We start from the raw sequence: 20,803 nt of genomic DNA, 5'->3' as shown, positions 1-20,803 counted from the left end.
TTCCGGTGAAATTACAAAACAAACATCACACAAATGTGTCCCTGCCTGATATACAACCACTGATAAACATAATCGGTTTTGATGAGAAAAAAAAAAACTATATGAGTGCAGATTAGGGTAGGTAGATTTTTTTCTAAAAAACTTTTTCCCAAATTTGTTTAAACTGTCTTTATATACCGATACATAATTAAAATGTAAGTACTCTGAAAAGGAGAGTATAAAAATCGAGTGTCTGTAGTCCTCTCAGGGCGCAATAAACACAGCTACTTATTTCCATTCGGAACGACTGGGCGACTGTCACTCTCCCTCGCTACCATGGCTACCACCCCTGCCGCTACAGGAGCTGCCCACATGCGCGCACCCTTTTGACTCGAGGAGGGGAAGAGGCACGGAAGCTAGGAAGAATCACAATTATGGCAGAGAAAGAGCAGTCAAAATTCCCAGTACCTGCATATACAGTCAGCGAAGGCAAACAAGGCAAAAAAAAAGGTAGACAGTATTCGAAAAGGCTATGATCAAAAAGTCTTTGGATAAAGCAAGAAGTCAGACGAGAGTCAATATCGGCCAACAGTGCTTTCATCGTGGAAGCTCTTACATGCAAAACACTGTATACGTTATGAGTCTTACACGAAATTCACCTTCATCACAGTGTAACTGATGGTAATGGGAAAACGTGTATCAATGCAACCTGTTTTTAGCTTTGCTTTATGTTACTAGCTCGTTACCGAATCAAACTCAATATATTTTAAAAATTACCAGTATCGATATGCTAGCTTGATAGTGAGTGCTAACAGCCATGTTAGTTGTTTATATTCATAATGATAAAGTTAGGTATTTTATTACATGTGATTCTGACATGATGTCACTACATACACTATGCTCCTCTCCGCTCGGCGCTGACAAACGCGTCCTCCAAGCTGAGTGGTCGGCATCATGTGTTTTGGGGGCGTGACTTTGGAAGGAGCCCAGAAGGGAGGGGGTGGGAGTGAATGGAATAAGTAGCTGTGTTTATTGCAGCCCTGATACCCCTTTTCCACCAACAAGAACCGGGTGCTGGTTCAGAGCCAGAGCCAGAGCTGGTTCAGAGTTGGTTCGACTGACGAGCTTACTAAGAACCGGTTTGCCTTTCCACCGGCTAGAGAGCCACAACAGAGCCAGATCTTACGTCACTGTATACGTCTCATGTTGCCCAGCAACCGCTAGTGCGGTAGCGCCAAACACAAACACGCCAGGCTTGTTCGAGATGCATCGGCTTCTCGCAGATCGATCGCCGCATGACATCAAAGCACTGCGATAGCGATCTAAAAGCACAAGGAGTCGTATGCTCTCCAAACACTCCTGCAGCTCCGATCGGTCCTCGCCGCTCCGATGCATCTCGAACAAGCCATCAACAATAACGGACGTTGCAATACTATGGATGATCATGGGTTTGCAAAAATACATCGGAATCCAACGCGTTCGTGCAGCTCGCCGTAACTTACATAGACGGATATTATAATCGAGCTGCTATTAGCTCGACTAGCTGCTATTTAAAAATGGCGGTCACAAGTTTCTATTCGTCTTGTTGGTCACGGTAACCCTGCCCCCAGCCCCTGACGCAAGCGGTTCTTTCTTGGCTCCGTTCTAGACCCTGCAATGATTTGGTGCTACTTAAGAACCAGTTTCACTGGTTCGGAGCTGGTGCTTTGGCGGTGGAAAAACAAAGAACCGATTTGAAACTAGGCTCTGGCTCCGAACCAGCACCAGTTCTGCCTTGGTGGAAAAGGGTAGTGAGAGGACTACAGACACTCAATTTTTATACTCTCTTTTTCAGAGTACTTGCATTTTAATTATGTATTGGTAATATAAAGACGTTTTTGTCTTAGGGAAACAGTCCCACGGACCCAGCCCCAAACCCAATCTCTTAAAAATTAATAAAGGCTGGTTTCTAAAGTACTTCTTCCTGCCTCTATGTATTAATGCTCATGGGTAGCCTAAATGGGTTCCATTCAGACCTTAACATTAAGTATTTTACTGTTATGTGTCAACAAGATTCAACAAGACATTTTCACCTGGCAAGACCCAATGTTTAGATCTGTTGTGGTATTTATGCAAATTAGCACATACGTAATTAGATTATGCACCATTTGTCCATGTTAACAAACCATTTAAAAAAACTTGTAATACATTGTTTGTTTTCTTGATGCAAGTAATCAACTCAGAAATTTCATGCTGATATCTAAAGGTTAAAATTTTTACCCTTTTCACGTAAGAAAAAGAATGAATAGGCGTATGAATAGGCTATATTTGGGTCTTTTTCGAAACTTTCCCCTAATGGGATTCTTCTGGGCTTTTTTTTCCTTACTCAGGACATATTGAGGATACAAAATCAGTTGAGTTTGCTTCTGTTGCAATTTGTTCAAGGTTGACCCCCATTTTGGCTTAAAATGACTGGACTAAAATGGCTGTTCATGCATTAATTACGTGTCGGCTAGATTACTAAAATTCCTTATATTGCGGTATATCAAGTTTTAAAATTGCTCGCCTTTAGTTAGTCCAAAATGCTGCGGCCAGACTTCTACATAAGTGTCGCAAATATGACCACATCTCTCAGATTCTCAAATCTCTACACTGGCTGCCAGTTCGACGGAGAATAGATTTTAAAATTCTACTCTTTGTTTTTAAATCTCTTCATAACTTAGCTCCTACCTATCTCTCTGAACTTGTTCATCCCTACACTCCTTCCAGAAGCCTAAGATCCAAAGGCCAGGCTCTGCTGGTAGTCCCTCGTGTTAGACTCGAGCGTAGAGGGGAGCGTGCATTTGCGGTGGCAGGGGCACGACTCTGGAAGACCTGCCTCTAGAGCAGTGGTTCTCAACCTTTTTTGGGCCAGCGCCCCCTATCCAATATCCAGGTCCCTGAACGCCCCCCACCCCCAAACTACTGAGCGAGCAGGAATGAGTGAGAGTTAATAGATGAAATAAGTGCAAATTGTCTTTTGTTAATACAACTGAACTATACTCAACAGTGATTCATCCCCCCCCCCCAAAAAAAAGTTATGAATTGCATTGACATAGCAATACCAGTATTTCTCACAGGATTTTGGTAAATCTGTGGTGAGTGGACCTCTGGCCTTCTAGGGGGGTCCGGGGGCATGCCCCCCCGTAAGAAAATTTTGTGCATTTTAATGTTAAATTCATCAATCTGGTGCACTTTGAGAGTTCAAAATTAAAAGTGCCAACCCATATTCAGTGTACAAAGAAAAATTTAAACCTCTTTTAGTTGTGTCTGTCTACATTACACTACTACATAATAATAGTTACAAAATTAATCCCATGACAGTAATAGCCATATATTGTAAAACAAATGCACTGAAAAATAAAGGACGATCATTAAAGTGGTAATGTTTGCACTTAGGTTTTATTACGCATTTAGAAGAGTATTGCAAGAAGCTGCTTACATTAACATTACTTTCGAAAAATAAATAAATAAAATCTTGATTTTTCATGAAAAATTATGTTAGAATTGTAGGCCTAAAATACCTTGGTATCAGCTTGTTTTCTTGTTTTCTTTCTTGTTTTGTTTTCTGGTATAATTAATACAATTACAATTAATTTGGTTTGTTGTGATTAATTTGTGTTCATAATCAGTAAAAAAAATCTTCTAACAAGAATAAACACATAACAATTACATTATTATTGTATTATTAATTATTTGTATATCTTGAAACTACCCAAGCAGTGTTTCCTGCTCAGATGTGATGGCGGAATGAATACATTACTAAAATGTGATTGCAGAATATATTTAAATTATCCATCAAATTGTTATTTTCTCCTTACTGTGAGTTAATAATGCCTGACCAGTAAATTACTTGGTGAACAAAGAAAACATTTTGGCATTTGGGATTTGAATTAGTTAATGCCTAAAAATGTAAAAGTTTTACCTTATAAATAGAATACAGTTTAATTAATTTTAAAATTCGTCGCCAGAGTGAATGGGAACATGATTTATTTAAAATATTTGAAAAAATATGTGTTTCTTAAGTCAATACTTTTTAATGGCTTGTCAACGTTCCATACCTTTGATTCTAGTACTGTAAGTGCTGGATTCTCAGCACCACCGGATTGTTGTCAGCGCCAAACACATTTTTGAGCTCGTGAATGCTGATTCTTATCAGCGCTGGATTCTAGTCAGTGCTTGAGCGCTGGTCTATGACTGGAAAAATAATAGAGTCGTTGCAAAAGTAACGATAGGCTACATGTCGCATAAAACTGGAAGATTTTAAAATGTTAGGCATTCTAAACTTTTGAATAAGAAATAATATCAAGTCGTCAAAATACAACTCGTCATAACTCCTCGAATCACAACAAGCGCGCGCAGTGAGAACACTCACAGCATATACACAACTTGACTGCACATCATGTTTTTTACATTATTGATACTGCTTTCAATCGTAATGCAATAGAAATGAACACAAAAAACATGCCTAGTGCCTACCTACTACACTGACGGTGGACTTGCGGTCAGAGCGGGTGCGGACGAATGTTTTTTTTTTTTTTTTTTTGCGCTGCTGAGGTATTCTTTCACGCGCACCATAGATGCGCACAATATGATATCACACTCTGCGCAATGCGCATCTTTTACAACATAATTTAACAAAAACATAGTCCTAACGCTTTTTAAATAGCCCACTTACAGTGTTTATTACAACTACTAAATGCTTAAAATGAAAAAATTAAAAAAATTGTGAACGCCCCCCATTAACACGTGAACGCCCCCCATTAACACGTGAACGCCCCCCTTTCAAAAATCTTGCTTCCAACGCCCCCCGTTGTTCTCTGAACGCCCCCTGGGGGGCGGTACCGCCCCCGTTGAGAACCACTACTCTAGAGATTAGAACGACCCCTACTCTGTCTGTTTTCAAGTCTCTGTTAAAAACCTACCTATTTTCTTTAGTATATTGATCTCTTCTCTAATGGTTGGTTCTACTATTTTGTGTTTGAGTTTGATACTGTTTTGCCACTCCTGTATTTCCATTATATATTTGAGTCTGATACTACTTTGCTACTCCAGTTTAACTACTTTATATTTGAATCTAATACTGTTTTCCCACCCTTGTTTTTTCAGTCTATATTTGAGTCTGACACTGCTTTGCTACTCCTGTTTTACTATTTTATATTTGAGTCTGATACTGTTTTATCACTCCGGTTTTAAGGTTTCACATAGCTTTGCTGCTTTTATTTGTGTTTTATGGGTTGTTATGCAGGTCTTACTATATTTTAATCAGGTTTTTTTTGTAAAGCATTTTGGTCAGCTTAGTGGCTGTTGTAAATGTGCTATACAAATAAAGTGAACTTGAACTTGAAAAGACAACTAAACAAAACATAAGCCTGACACATATTGCACGTATTGGCTGTGGAAAAGTTCCATATTTGCTCTGCAGCAGCAACAACTATAATCAACAGCAGCAGCAGCGTAGCAGATCTATTCCGCCAAGACCAAACACATTAACATGGTCATAATTATTACCATGCCAAACTCTCAGAGTTGTCATGACAGAAATGTACTGTATGTATATATACACTTTATTGCCAAAGTTCTGCCTTTACAGGCACATAAACTTTAATGACATCCCGTTCTTAATCCGCAGGATTAAACTCTTCTGGGAAGGCTGTCCACAAGGTTTAGAGTGCTATCAGGTTGAGGTCAGGACTCTGTGCAGGCCAGTCAAGTTCCTCCACACCAAACTCGCTCATCCATGTCTTTATGGACCTTGCTTTGTGCACTGGTGCGCAGTCATGTTGGAACAGGAACATCCCCAAACTGTTCCCACAAAGTTAGGAGCATGCAATTGTCCAAAATGTCTTGGTATGCCAAAGCATTAAGAGTTCCTTTCACTGGAACTAAGGGGCCAAGCCCAACTCCTGAAAAACAACCCCACACCATAATCCCCCCTCCACCAAAATTTACACTTGGCACAATGCAGTCAGGCAAGTCCCGTTCTCCTGGCGACTGTCAAACTCAGACTCGTCCATCGGATTGCCAGACAGAGAAGTGTGATTCGTCACTCCAGAGAACACGTCTCCACTGCTCTAGAGTCCAGTGGCCGTGGCTTTACACCACAGCATCCGACACTTTGCATTGCACTTGGTGATGTAAGGCTTGGATGCAACTGTTCGGCCATGGAAACCCATTCCATGAAGCTCTACGCACTGTTCATGAGCTAATCTGAAGGTCACACAAAGTTTGGAGGTCTGTAGCTGTTGACTCTGCAGAAAGTTGGCGACCTCTGCTCACTGTGAGCCTCATGCGCTGACCCTGCACTGTGAACGTGGCCTACCACTTCGTGGCTGAGTTGCTGTTATTCCCAATTGCTTCCACTTTGTTATAATACCACTAACAGTTGACCGTGGAATATTTAGTAGTGAGGAAATTTCATGAATGGACTTATTGCACAGGTGGCAACCTATCATATAATAACTGTGTTTTATACAACTGTGGCCATGGAAGTCATTGGAACACCTGAATTCAATGATTCGGAGGGGTGTCCAAATACATTTGGCAACATAGTGTATTTTTTTCCACTAACCAAATACACACTATATTGACAAGAGCATTGGGACACACCTCTTAAATATTGAATCCAGGTGTTTCAATTAGACCAATTGCCACAGGTTTACAAAATCAAGGCCCTCTAACGCCGGTTTCACACTGCACGCATTAGCAGAGCGTGAGCAGAGCAGGAGCAGTGCGTATGGTGAGCAGGAGCAGGACACGCGCGTTTTGCTTTCACACTGGCAGCGTTTGTCACGCGCGGCTGAACCGTGTGTATAGACAGAGTACTCTCTATAATCAGGGTAAGTTGGCATTGCTTTATTTCGTTTTCAAATACATTTAAGAGAAAAGACTTGTCAAGAAGCTTATTTTATTAATCATTAATTTATATAACTTTTGGTTTGTCTTGTTTTTATTGTTCGGGCAATAAGTTTGTTTTTTGGACATTTGTTTTCTTTTTAAATTGCTGTTGGTCATTTGATTGACTGTTTAAAACACAATAGATATCATCAATGCGCTTTTGGGGTAAAACTGCGGTGTATTTTGCCCATGATCAATGCGTGTCACTTTAATTCAGCGTAAGCGGCGCGTTAGAAATAGACTGGGCGCCGAAACTATCGCTGCACTGCTGTTCCTGCTCTGCTCCTGCTACGCGCTGCCGCGCCGCTTCTGCGTGCGATGTGAATGCACTCATTGAATAACATGGACGCCGAAAAAAATACGCGCTGCTCACGCGCCGCTGACGCTTGCGGTGTGAAACCGGCGTAATTCCTCTATTGCATTGCAAGCTGTAGAGCTTCCGGCTGAGGTTGCTGGTCCTTCTCATGGGGGACCTTGCATAATATCACACTTCATATTTTTCTCACACAGCATAAATAGGTTTTGTCCTGCATACACACTTTAATTTGTGGTGGAGGATGGATGGGTGATGCTGCTTTCTTCTGGGGTGGCTGGATAACAAGAAAGTGAAGTGATGTGATTTAGGAGAAGATGAAACGGTCGATAAAAGAGCTAGGAGGAGACGGTCGGTCAGAAAGAGTGATAAAGAGACAGACAGTAGTAACTATGTCACAGTTGTGTTTCTGTCTGAGTCTTGTTTTCCTTAGTCACGTCTTCCTTTGTTCTGTTTTCCCGCCACTCCTTTGTTCCCACGGTAACCCTCATTAGTTCATCTGTCACACCTGTTACCTCGTTAGTCTTGTCAGCTGTGTCTTGATTCCCTGGTATTTAAGCCCTGTGTGTTACCTTGTTGATTGTCTGATCGTATTAAGTGTGTGTGAACCTTCTGCCCGTCTTCTATGTACCTGTATGGATTATATTGTGAGTAAAAGTTTGCATTGGAACTTTTGATTCTCCTTCGTCTTCTTTTACCTGCACCACACCGTGACAACCTACACTTGTCCATGCACAATAAATAGGAATGCACCGATACCAGTATTGAGCCCAATACTGCACTTGTGTACTCATACTCATTAAAATGCTCCGATACTGAAACCATGCAGCGTGATGTGTACAGTACCGTGTTTGTGTCCAGACAAAAAGAGATTTAGAGATATCAGAGATTAAATATTTCTATGATTGATTTCTTTATATTGTAATCATTATGTTCGCAACTTGTAATACTCTAATTACTTTAATGAGCTCATTGTTTCTGCCTAAAATTAAAACATGTTAGCTAACTGCATGTTCCCTTTCAGTCAGTCACATTCGACTCAGAACTGACGAACTGGCATCTCTCCTGAGAGTGAGTGTATAGTATTGACTCCACCCTAGCAAGGCAGGATCTACCACAGAGACCTTCCATATGTAGCGCTGTCCTAATGGTCAGTCCATATGACAACTCCACGTGTTACCTCCCTATGGGCAGGATCTGGTCTCTGTGGCGTCCCTTTCCGTTTGGAACTGGCACTCTTCCCCAGTGTTATCCAGTAGTCTCACTGTGTAGGGTAAGAGGAACGGCATTGATCGCCTGTTTCACACATACTCCGTTTGCAGTACGTATGCGGCACGCTATTGTGCTTTCACATATGCTGCGTTTGCAGTGTGGAACTGATCCGTGGCTGTAAATACCAAACACAACATATATTTGTTTTTATTTCAAATCCAAAAGTTGTTACTGAACATGGCTTGTCAGCATTGCAATTTTCTTTAAAGCTCCTTTGAAATGATATGTATTGTGAAGAGCGCTATACAAATAAATGTTAACTGAATTTAATTTAATTGTATTGAAAGTAATTGTATCTAATTAATAGAATATTAAGCATAAATGTCATATTTAAGCCTGTATAGCCGCTCTGCATGAGCTGATAAGTGAAGTAAGCTAAGTGGACGAGATGAGTGCACATTCCTTTTCTCACAAACATTGCTGAAATGTTTCTAGTTCGGTCGGCTATGTCAATAGCAAAGAAAGTAAAACGATGCGCCTATTGCTAACGTTACTTGAGGGTAAAGAGAGAAAGAGAGAGCGTCAAATTAAGAGATCCACTTGTTGACGATCACACGTTGAACTGATTGGTTACAAGGTAGTTTGTGACATCAGAAACACCAGCGATTTCAAACACTGTTTTTGAGACTGTCTTTGGTTCACTGCAGTTTTAAGGTGAAAATACTCAGCAATGGTGTTGACTTATGGATTTGCACATGGTTTGTCTTAGGCCGTGTGTCCACCAAAGCGTTATTAGCCAGCTGAAAACGCTAGGCGCTCTGCTAAAAACGCTCAGCTGTGGGCGCTTGAGAGCGTTTTGGCAGCGCAGCGTTTTTTCAGTTGAGACGGTTGAGACCGAGACACTTTGCTTGTTATGATACGGAATATCCGCGAAAGTCTTACTAGTATCTCATTTCACACATATTTTGTTTCTGTGTTGATTCTATATTAAAATGTCAATACAATGTAATGTATTTTATCTGGCTCTTGATTTTGTTCCGTTATTAGGCTTGTTGTTGTCATCTGTTGATGTTGTACAAGCAGAATCATGTGGCGGACGCGGTTGGTCGGTGTGGTATTAGTCCCGCCCCTCCTCCACTGTGATTGGACGGTTGGGTAAAAAGTGACAGTGATGAGCACTGCGTTTTACCAAAAGTTGAACATTCTTCAACTCTCGGCGACCAGTAAAAAACGTCGAACGCTCAGCGCTTCAGCGTGAAAAAGACGCTCAGCGCCTCGTTACGCTCATGGCGTTTTAAAAACGCGGCGCTCCCATTGAAAACAATTGAAAAAACACGCCAGCCGCGAGTAAAAACGCTTTGGTGGACACACGGCCTTAAAGCATATTAAAAACATTAAAAGCATGATCTTCACCACAGAGGGATATTAACAGGCATAATTAAGCATGAAAATAACTGAAGGAAACATCTATTTGCTAAACGAATTAAGTCAAATACAGTAGTCAACATTTGAAGTGGATCAAAACCTTTCATGAATTTTGAACAATATCTGTTCTTGTATTAGGACAACTTTGATGAACTTTTATTTCAAATGTTGACTACTGTAATATGATTAATATACTTTCAGTTTCTCTACCCAATATTTAAAATAATATTATATTTAAATAATATAATATCTAATTTAATTACATTTTTATATGTAAATATTCTTTTAAAATAATAATAAAAAAAAAAAATTACAAATGCAATCAAAATACCAGTCTCAGTGTTGCCGAGTACCAAAAATGAAAGTGTCAGTATCGGACTCATTCTGGAAAAAGTGAAGCACAGTCTGGGCGAATATATCGCCTCTATCACATCCAACCACTGCCTAAAGGCAAGTGCAATGCTTAATGTAATAAACTGAAAAGTTTTTGGAGCAAATACACTTGCTAAATGATAACAGAATGTGTTTGCAGCGTCAAACAAAACATGGACTGGAGCTTGCATGGATGGATTGGACTGAATATTTTTTCCCCTTTTCAAATCAAAGGTGTTTAAATGACTTAATGGCACTGTCAGTTCAGGCATTTACATTTCAGAACACGCTTCCACAAACCAAAACATCTACTTTAGAATATTTCAAACTTCATTTCCATGGGCTGATTCGTTCCAAAACTAAAATGTGGTTCTTTTGTTCCGACATGAATGAAATGAAGTTTCAATGTCTTTTTGCATTTGTTAAAACAAACACAAAACCACTAAAACACTGCAGATATGAAATCACAGAGCCAGTATGTGTTGCAATAAATATAACAAAACGGTAACAAAGACTATGAGGCGTACTCTGAGGTCTCCCAAATCACAGAATGTTGCAAATAATGTGAAAGGTACCTGAAGAGTACACTAGATGCCTATTATAGAAACTAATAAAAATTCTCCTAGAAATCAATTCCAGGGGCAAAATATTGGTCCTTATTAAAAAAGGTCAATTTATAACACTGTTATGGTTGCAATTGAACAGGAAAAGACTGTCTGCTTGACAGATTGTAAAGTGGCCAAACACAGATTGTTTTGCTTTTATGTGATGTTTAGAGGTAGGTTATCTGAAATATATTTTGTCACAACAAAATATCGTTTGGATTTTTATTATTATTATTATTTATTATATTTTATTTATTTGTTAAATTTATTTACAATTTATTATTTTATTTATTATATATTCAGTTTTTCAATTAGATTTAAACTTATAATTTTCAGATATTTATTTATATTTTTTGTAATTGGATGGATTAGGTTATTTACAAAATCAGTATTCAAATCACAGAACATGTTCAATAAAGTCTAGCATAATAAAAAAAAAATCTTTCCATGACATTGACCGAAGTGGAAGTAATTAATTTGACAATTAATAAAATAATAACAATAATACATCCAATGTATTCCAATTGTTACATTAAAGTGTTATTTCTACCCTCATTTAGCCAATAAAAGTAAGTTTCTTGGTATAAATTTGTGCATTTAGGTTGATTCAGAGATGTTAAATATTTTTAACTTGAATAAAACTAGTTCATTTAGGTGTTAACATGAACATAGGTTACTATTTTGTCAGTGCATGTAAAGTGGCCAAACACAGATGCTTTGGTTTATACAATTTTAAATAATTAATTTCTATATTCATATTTTTAAGATTTTTTTTATTTTTATGAATTGTTTTAATCGATTTGACACATCAGTATTCAATCCACAGGATTTTCAGTAAAGGCTACAGCTTAAAAAAAAAAAAAAAAAAACTCTTTCCATGACATTGATTAATTGATTTATTCATTCATTGATTCATTCATTCAAATAAATAAATAGTAGCAGACATACCAAAGAACAGGCTCATGAAAAGAACTCAACTCAATGCTGGTCAGGTTGAGAACAAAATAAGAAGTCACCCGCTCTTAAAACCCAGTATTTGGCTATCTCAAGCCGACTGAAAAGAGTGTCTTCAAAAACAGATGTGACCAAAACATTCAGTATCTTTAGCCTCTTTTATCAATCCTCAGAATAGCATGTGGACTGAAAAGACTCGTATAATAAGATTTAGCAAAAGTGGACAATAACAGCTGTTTTGGAAGTTCAGATAATGGATAGTGAAGGATGCATGATTGCGCATGTTCAGATTGAATAAACAGAACATGAATTGAAAAGCACTATGTGGTCTGAAATGCATTAAGAATCATTTCTGAAGCTCTGAGTGTTACAAAACCTGTTTTGTGTTGTTTCTCCTGTTTTGTGTTCAAGGACTTTGATTTTGATATGTATTTTCTGTTCCAATTGTTCCATTGTTTCACCAGTTTTTAATTCCTGTTTGCTTCTGCTGTGCCCCCTTTATTTGTGGTCATAGTTACCCTTGTTTGTTTCCATAGTGATTAATTTCCCTCACCTGTCCCTTGTTAGCCCATTGATATCTTGAGTATCTAAATCCCAGTGGTTCCTGTGTTCACTGTCAGGTCTTATCCTGTTTATGGCTGTAATGCTGGTGGCTTTACTCAGTTCTTGTGTCCAGCTGTGTATATTTTTGTTATTTTAATTTTAAAGGACTACTATCAGCATTTGGATCCATCTCTCCTTTGTCTCAGAGCTCCCCCCATGTTACAATGAGCTTGAGTTTAGCCAATTCAAAACTCACCCCGACTTCAACGTGATCCGAGCCTTTGTCGTCCTGCTTGTGGAGAATCTCAAAGTAGTATCGTCTGGAGGCCATGAGACTAAAGGGGAAAGAACGAACATGGAATCTTAATGTCTTTCATTTGTAAGTCCTGTATTTTTACTGCATTACCATATCATATTTGATCTTATCATATTCTATATTGTAACATCGTACCGTATCTTATTAAAGCAATAAAGTGAATTATTACTTTTACAAAATGGCAACCACAGCCATTTACATGACAAAAAACAGCAATGTTCAATAAAGTTACTTTTATTCTTTTAATTGGGAAAATATATAACTTTGGAAACTCAAAGTACAAAATATTAATATAAAATATAAAACCACATGTTTGCATGCATTTCACAATACCTTCATCCTTACACTCAGAATTTATAGTCTGGGCTATTTGTTTTATAAATTGTAATAAAGTCACCTTTATTTATATAGCGCTTTATAAAATACAAATTGTTTCAAAGCAGCTTTATAGTAATAAACAGGAAAGTAATGAACAATGATGCAAACAGAATTAAAATCTGCAGTAAAGCAGCTCTAAAGGCCCTGATATACTCACAGCAAAGATCTTTTTCGTTCTTCGCTTTGGGGTTAAAAGAAGTTTGAAATATGTGAGCAGTGATATACTGTTAGCAAACATCCCAACGCCACCCACGCTGCTGAGACCGACGTTTAGATGAATATGCAAATATGTGCTGTGTGCTTTCCTTTCAGTAACATAATAAACATGCAACAAAAATGACAGCGGTGGGAAAACAGCAGTTAAGAAAGCATCAGATCATAGCGATGTGGATATGTTTGCATGAGCTCTGCAATTTGGCACTCCAGTCAAGTCACGTCACCTTTATATATATATATATACCCCTTTATACAATAGATTGATTAAAAGCAGCAGCTTTACAGTATTAAACATGAAAAAACAGTGTCAGTGTCTAGCCTCTGCTATACGTGTTGGTGTGACGGCACTGCAGAGGTGGTGTGATCTCCAAAATAGCATTTCCTGTTGTTCATAACAGCCCTAAAAGAGCTTTTTGCACACTGCAGGTTGCACTATTCCCTTCCAGCTGTGCTGCAGCCATTTCCCCTGTGCGCTTCAGGACTATAAGAGAGCTACATTTCCTTGAAAGAGCAAACACGGGTGTGACACTGCATCTTTTTAAAGATGTCATTCCACCCATGTGTTTCTGGATGCAGTCGTTACCTGGCGTCGGCGGACAGTCACGGTCGTTGCCTCGCGTGTCTGGGCGTCAATCACGCTGAGGTAGCTTGATCTCGTGTTTTGATCAAGACTCAACTACCTCAGACGAGGTTGAGTCCCCTCGCCTATACTCTCAGTTTAGTTCCTGTTCTGATAATCAGAAGAGGACTACTTCGGTGAATAGCCAGGGTGACCTGAGGATCACAGTGGGGCATTGCCTGTCGAGCCAATCTCTGTGGGTCCCCCACACCGCAAGCTGTGGAGCGAGTGAGAATGCTGGTCCTTCTCATGGGAGACCAAGTGCTTCATTCGGGGCTCCGCTGGAAGACCGGATGTCAATTGTTTCATCGGAGGGTGGGTCTCCGGGGATGAACTTGACACCAAGAGGGAGAGTAGCGTTTCCCGAGTCTGGCTCGAGTGGAGGTCTCCACAGTGTCCTGAACGCTCTAGGTTGGACGATTGGTATCGCGGTGCGGCCCACGCTGGTTCTTAGCGTTTTGGAGGTGCATGAGGAGGTTACCAGATCATGGATGGCACCTTTTTCTACCCCAAACTGGTCTGGTGCCTCCTCACTACCCTCGCCCCCAATGGAGCGCGAGGTAGTGATGCAGCTGTGTCCAAAGAGCGCTGCCGCCTGGACAGTAACCCACGTCTCCTATCCATGGCCTGTAAGTTCTTGTCCGTTCTCATGGCAAAGGATTACAGAGCTGCTGGACAGGCTGTCTCCGCCCTGCACGCCATGGCTCTCCTGCAAGTATACCAAGCCAAGGCACTTAAGGAGTTGCACAAGGGTAGTTCTGTAGCTCTGATGCAGGAGCAGTGCATGAAAGTCACTGCGTGCTCCCTCGGTCAGAAGTTGTCCACTTTGGTGGTCCAGGAACGCCATCACTGGCAGAACCTGGTGGATATGAGAGGGACTGACAAGAATCGATTCCTCGACTTCCCTATCTCCCCGGCCGGCCTCTTCGGCGATGCAGTCGAGAACTTCGGCCAGCAGTTTTCGGCTGCACAAAAGCAGAAGGAGGCGATGGAGCCAGGTTGCACCGCACACTCAAACCCCACTTCGGGATGCTATGGCGATATTAGAGTGTTGGTTGTGTCTATGTGAGTTGCTCTCTGTGAATCTTATGTGCTCTCCTATGGCACTCATCTCATCAAAATCACATCTCCTCAAATGGGCCACATCTGCTGTTAGACCAGCACAATTAGAGGCCTGCTTGATTTCACACCTTATTACACCTCCAAATGTGACACGTTAAAAACCTCACATACGGGTGTGACTCGATCTGTCAATCTCCTATCAATACAGCACTACTGTAATTTACAGAGAACATAACAGTATTTAAACACAGCCAAAATCTTTGGGGTGAGGCTCCTTATTATATTTACATGCACTAATTATTTTATATTTGTTTTTTTGGTGCCCTGGCAATTTGAGAGATGATATTTGCAACATGAGGCCCCTGATGAGTAAATTTGCTCATGAATATCCATGAGCGTGGCTAATGCATGAGACATAATTCTGCTCAGATGCTCACGCAAATGTCTTGTTTGCTCCAGTGGGCCTATGAAATACTGAGAGCAAATAGAAAGAGGGAGAACAGATGTGGGGAAAGGATAAAAATTGATGAATTGAAAAGCAAGAGAAATGAAGAAACCAACTACCTATAGCAGCTCTATAATGCAGGGTTTTAAATTATTAACTTATATACGGTTTGGTATGTTAAGACTGGTATTAGGGGGTCTCGTCTCTTCATAATTCAAACACTGCAGTAATGTAATGTAAAATCAGCGAAAGAAAGGAAACCATTTAAAACGAGAAGGAATTTAAGAGATGAACAGAAGAAAGTATGTGTGTGATCAAGAAAAACAGGAAGTGTGATAAAGTCTGTGTTAAAAGTAGAAAATAGACCCTCTCAGCGGGAATAGGTGAAATCCTCAAGAGCGTGAGTGGGCCGAAAGCTCTCAGATTGAGAATTACGGTGAGAGGAGGGTGTCGGTGACAGTGCAATTTCCTCAACTTCACACCGACTGATTCGCTCTGCCCGTCTTATATTCCACACTACAATCAATCACAGCAGGTGTGCCGGCTTCCACCCAAAACAAAGAGGACCTTCATAATGTGGAGTGGGATGCAGGAAATAGGGAGACCGTTCACTCTTCTGTTCAGAAACCTGTAGTGAGCTTCCCAGCTAGGCAACATGTTTAGGCCTCACTGTGAAAAAAGGTTGCTTTAAACCATAAAAAAGTCTAACGCCAAGGTTATGATGTTTCATCCAAGACTACAGAGTAAACTGAACTAGGATGTATTCAGTACTTCGGAAACTTGTTGCACGCTATGTATGTTTTATGCTTAGTAGCATACTGAACTGTTAGCTTAGCAACATGCTAAAATCATGCTGACTAAACACACCATAACACCTTTAAAATCTCCATGAATGTATTTTAAGTGATAACATATGAACGTCTACCATGAGATACAGTACAATGTTTTAAGTAATGCTAGGGAGTTATTTAGATTTTTGATTTTTCTTTCTTTTTTTCTCCTGCACCTCCTACTTGAAAATCAATAACTTCTAGAACGTTGCTCAGTCGATTTTCAGACCTGTGAACTCTGGGCACATCGATGTGCCCCGACCTCAGCAAGACACTTCAAAGACGAAGGCAAGTTCTGCTTCCAGTGAGCATGTCAAACTAATATCAAACGTTTAACTTTACATAAATATACCTTAATTTTTGCTTTGCGTCAGATGTTGCTAGTGAATGCAAGCATTTTGTGTTCGTTTTTTTCTGCTTTTGCCATATAATTGACATAAAAACACAAAATGCTCAACATGTGGGCAACATGTGAATGTGCCGTGTAATTTGACTGGAACTCATTGAGGTTGGAAATTGGACATTTAGGGCCCTATCTTGCACCCAGCGCAATTGGCTTTGTACACCGATGCATGTATCATTCCTATTTTGCACCCGTGCAAAGCGGACTTTCCCTCCACAGACGCACGTCGGTAAGTTAGGAAATACACTTGCGCTCCCCAGGGCGGTTCAGCACAAAGAGGAGGCGTGTTCCGGCGCAAACGTTCCTTCATGCTATTTTGCAGGTTTAGAAAACAATTGCGCCACTAACCAGGAAAAAATATTTTAAAGTCAGTGGCGCGTTGCGCATGTTATTCATATGCTATTTTAAAGGAGAACTCCGGTCAATTTTAACATTGAGCTCATTTTTTTGTAAATTTGGAGTGCTGTCAATACAGAGAACAACGACAAAAATCGGTGTTGCCTACACCGGGTTATCCTCTTTTTAAAATTTGCACCCTGTTGACTTCAATGGGGCAAGTACTAAACCTGCTTTTAGCATCTTAACATCCTTGATGTGTCATTACAAGTGCACAGCCATGTGAGTGATTCCTTCAGAGTGAACACGGTGAATCTGACTGCAGTAGATGTGAAAGATATGTATAAAAATGATGTTATTTCAGCCAGCGCACATACCTGTATTTACATCCTGTTTTCGGTTGAAGTCCACAGTAATCGATTGTCGAGTTCACGCGCGTGATCATAGGTAACTAAACCTATGCGTGTGAATTCGACAATCGATTACTATGGGCTTCGACCGAAAACAGTAAGTAAATACAGGTATGTGCGAGGCCTTAAGAGGCTAAAAGCAGGTTTAGTACTTGCCCCATTGAAGTCAACAGGGTGCAAATTTTAAAAACAGGATAACATGGTGTAGGCAACACCGATTTTTGTCGTTGTTCTCTGTATTGACAGCACTCCAAATTTACAAAAAAATGAGCTCAATGTTAAAATTGACCGGAGTTCTCCTTTAAGGGCGCATGCTTGGCCATAATCAATGTAGCGTGTGCACAACGCACACTTTGATTCTCTCATCTACACATAAGCAGCAGTTTTCATTTTTGCTAATCATACATTATTACAATAGATAGACAGACAATTTATTATAAAAGCATACATCTAGCTTACACATTTACCCAAATTATCATACGCCTGTTTAACCGAAGTTAATTTGGGTGGGTTTCTCCATTTCAATTTAACTTCTCTCTCTTTTACGGTCGTGACGAGAGCATTGCTCTCCTTGGCTGTGAACCGCTCCTGGCGCGCGCCTGGCAAATCCGCCGTTACAATAGCAATCCGCTATGGAAAAAGCACGTCTGATCTTAAAGGGAATGTGAGATGACTCTCTGATTGGTTTATTTCACGTTACGCCCAAACCACACCTATGAATAATGAAGCTACTTCAGACCAACCCCTTTTAGATTTGCGCCGGGCGCAAGAGTCATTTATCCCGCCGGTATAATAGCAACAGCGCCCAAGACCCGCCCACAAAGTTACTTGCGCTTTGCTCTTGACACTTGCGTTTCAGATCGTTAAAATAGGGCCCTTGGTCTCAGATATTGTCAATGCTGACCTCTTCTCAAACACGGCATAACATTAGGCTGTTTTGTGATGAAACTGAAGTAGCGACAGATCTTTTATTCTGTATTGTGACGTACATCCAAGTAAATTAAAGTATTTGAAGAAAAATAAAAATTGGTGTGGGACTTGGTTTTATCAGTCATTGTTGATTGGATGAAGGCAAATCTGAATGTGAGCTTGCAGTTAATTTTAAGAAAATGGCAGAGTTTAAGCAGAACAAATGATTGGCGAAGTCCGGCATAAGACATCAGAGAGAAGTCTGTTATTTTATTGGAAGAAACAATTTAATTTACGACATTTTGATTAAAAAAAATTGAAAAAATTAAAATTGAATCATGCATGGACAAATTGTTCACAATAAGATAATTGAGATGCATGTCTAAAATCGATTTTCATATTTTATACCGACTTTAATATGTGCTAGAGCTGTAGAACCTAAAAAACAGTAGAGGAGGCTTTCAAATTAAAATATACATTTTTACAATTTATACACACTACCAGTCAAACATTTTGGATGGGTAAGATCTTTTATGTTTTGAAAAGAAGTCTCTCCTGCTCACAAAGGCTGCATTTATTTGATAAAAACACACACACAAAAAAATACTAATATTGTGAAATATTATTTCAATTTAAAACAGCTGTTTTCTATGTGAATATATAGTTGAGTGTAATTTATTCCCGTGATCAAAGCTGAATTTTCAGCATCATTACTCCAGTCTTCAGTGTCACATGATCCTTCAGAAATCATTCTAATATGATGATTTGATGCTCAAGAAACATTTATGATTATTATCAATGTTGAAAACAGTTTTTTACATTTTTATTTCAGGATTCTTTGATATAAAGTTCAAAAGAACAGCATGTATCTGAAATAGAAAGCTTTTGTAACATTAAACACTACCGTTCTAAAGTTTGGGGTCAGTATGATTTTTTTTTTTTTATTCATTTTTTGGGGGAAAGAAATAAAAGAAATCAATACTTTTATTCATCAAGGATGAATTAAATTGATCAAAAGTTACAGTAAAGAAATTTATATTGTAAAGATTCTATTTCAAATAAATGCTGTTCTTTTGAACTTTCTATAATTCAACTGTTTTCAACATTGATAATAATATGAATGTTTTTTGAGCAGCAAATCATCATATTAGAATGATTTCTGAAGGATCATGTGACTGAAGACTGGAGTAATGATGCTGAAAATACAGCTTTGATCACAGGAATAAATTACATTTTAAAAAAGAAAACTTAAATTGACAATATTACTGTTTTTTTTTTTTTTTTTTTTTTAATCAAATAAATGCAGCCTTGGTGAGCAGAAGAGAATTCTTTTTAAAACTTTAAAAATCTTACCGATATAAAACTTTTGAACGGCAGTGTACACTATCCTCAATTCTTTGTAGGATCGCAGTTAATTTGCTTATGAAAGAAAACGCTTTGAGTTTACTCTGAATCAGTGTGTAGGACTGTCTCAGAGGTGTGTGTGTGTGTGTGTGTGTGTGTGTGTGCGCGAGCGCGTGTGTGTGAGTGTGTGAGATGATGAATAAAGCCACAGTCAGACTGAGAGAGAGAGAGAGAGGACAAGCTCCTAATTGTCTGACTAATTGCAAACTCTGACTCAGTCTCTCAGTAACTGTGTCGAGTCGAGCCCAGACATGAAGATGAATGCGAGGAAGAATCTAACAACCTCATTACCGTCACACTCTGTGCCAAGAAGATCTGTCACAAGTCATTTTACTTAACTTTGTCGAGCAGAACAACATTTCACCACAGAAACAAACAGCAAAATGCTTATCTGGTTACACAATGAGGATTTAACATCAGAAGCAAGTAACAAGAGTGAAAATATACGATATTTGAGAAAAATGCTCAAACTTCAGATTCTTCTCAAACAGAGTAGGCTAGTGCCTTTGTCAATAATTTAGATGGTCTGATGGGTGCATCGCCTCTCTTTTGCTACTGAAGTCTGACTTCACCAGAGTAGATAGTATTTTTAGTCAACATGAAATCCATTTTACATTCTATAATGTGACATATTTCTGAAAATAAGTAGGATTTGATTTTATCAATTGCGAGTAAATTGTCGCCTTGGCTACTGCAGTTCATTGGAACGAAACCGTAGCCAAGGCGACTTCTACGTATACCCGCCCGCGCCGTCAGATCATTTGGACGTGTGCTGTGTTACAAGAGGTAAAAACGATATAAATACTGTTCGTTTTCTCACACAAACCGCTCGTTTCGTGTCTTAGGCCATCAATGTGTACTTACGATGGGGAATTGTTTAATTTGGACGATGGGGAATTGTTTTAATTTGGACTCTGTGCTTGTGTTTTGATACAGTGACCATCGACCTGCATTATACGACTGACAGACAAGAACGGTTTGACCTAAAAATATCAAAATTGAAACTACTGCAGAAAAAAAGACACCTACATCTTGGATGCCCTTGAGGTAAGCTAAAACATACCAAAATTTATTTTCAAAGTGAACTATCCCTTTAATTTAAGCCAAATTTGCAGCCCAGTTTGCAAAGCTTTTGATTCGTAAAGTGATCTGGCAGA

At 39.3% G+C, this 20,803-nt stretch overlaps 1 protein-coding gene across 1 annotated transcript in view; it reads right to left on the bottom strand.

Moving 5' to 3' along the window:
• Window positions 1-20,803, bottom strand: part of b4galnt4a (beta-1,4-N-acetyl-galactosaminyl transferase 4a) — a gene marked incomplete at its 5' end in the record, with an annotated part of 208,665 nt that overhangs the window by 35,722 nt on the left and 152,140 nt on the right. Inside the window, one exon of the mRNA XM_081355789.1 lies at window positions 12,575-12,653. Within this exon, the coding sequence (XP_081211915.1) occupies window positions 12,575-12,653 (79 nt within the window). The remainder of the gene's footprint in view (window positions 1-12,574; window positions 12,654-20,803) is intronic.

Source organism: Scardinius erythrophthalmus (assembly GCF_964197995.2).
Source record: "Scardinius erythrophthalmus genome assembly, chromosome: 24".
In the NCBI taxonomy this organism is placed as follows: Eukaryota; Metazoa; Chordata; class Actinopteri; order Cypriniformes; family Leuciscidae; genus Scardinius; species Scardinius erythrophthalmus.
Note: the sequence above shows the minus strand (reverse complement) of the source record. Positions and strands in the feature narration are given on the sequence as shown.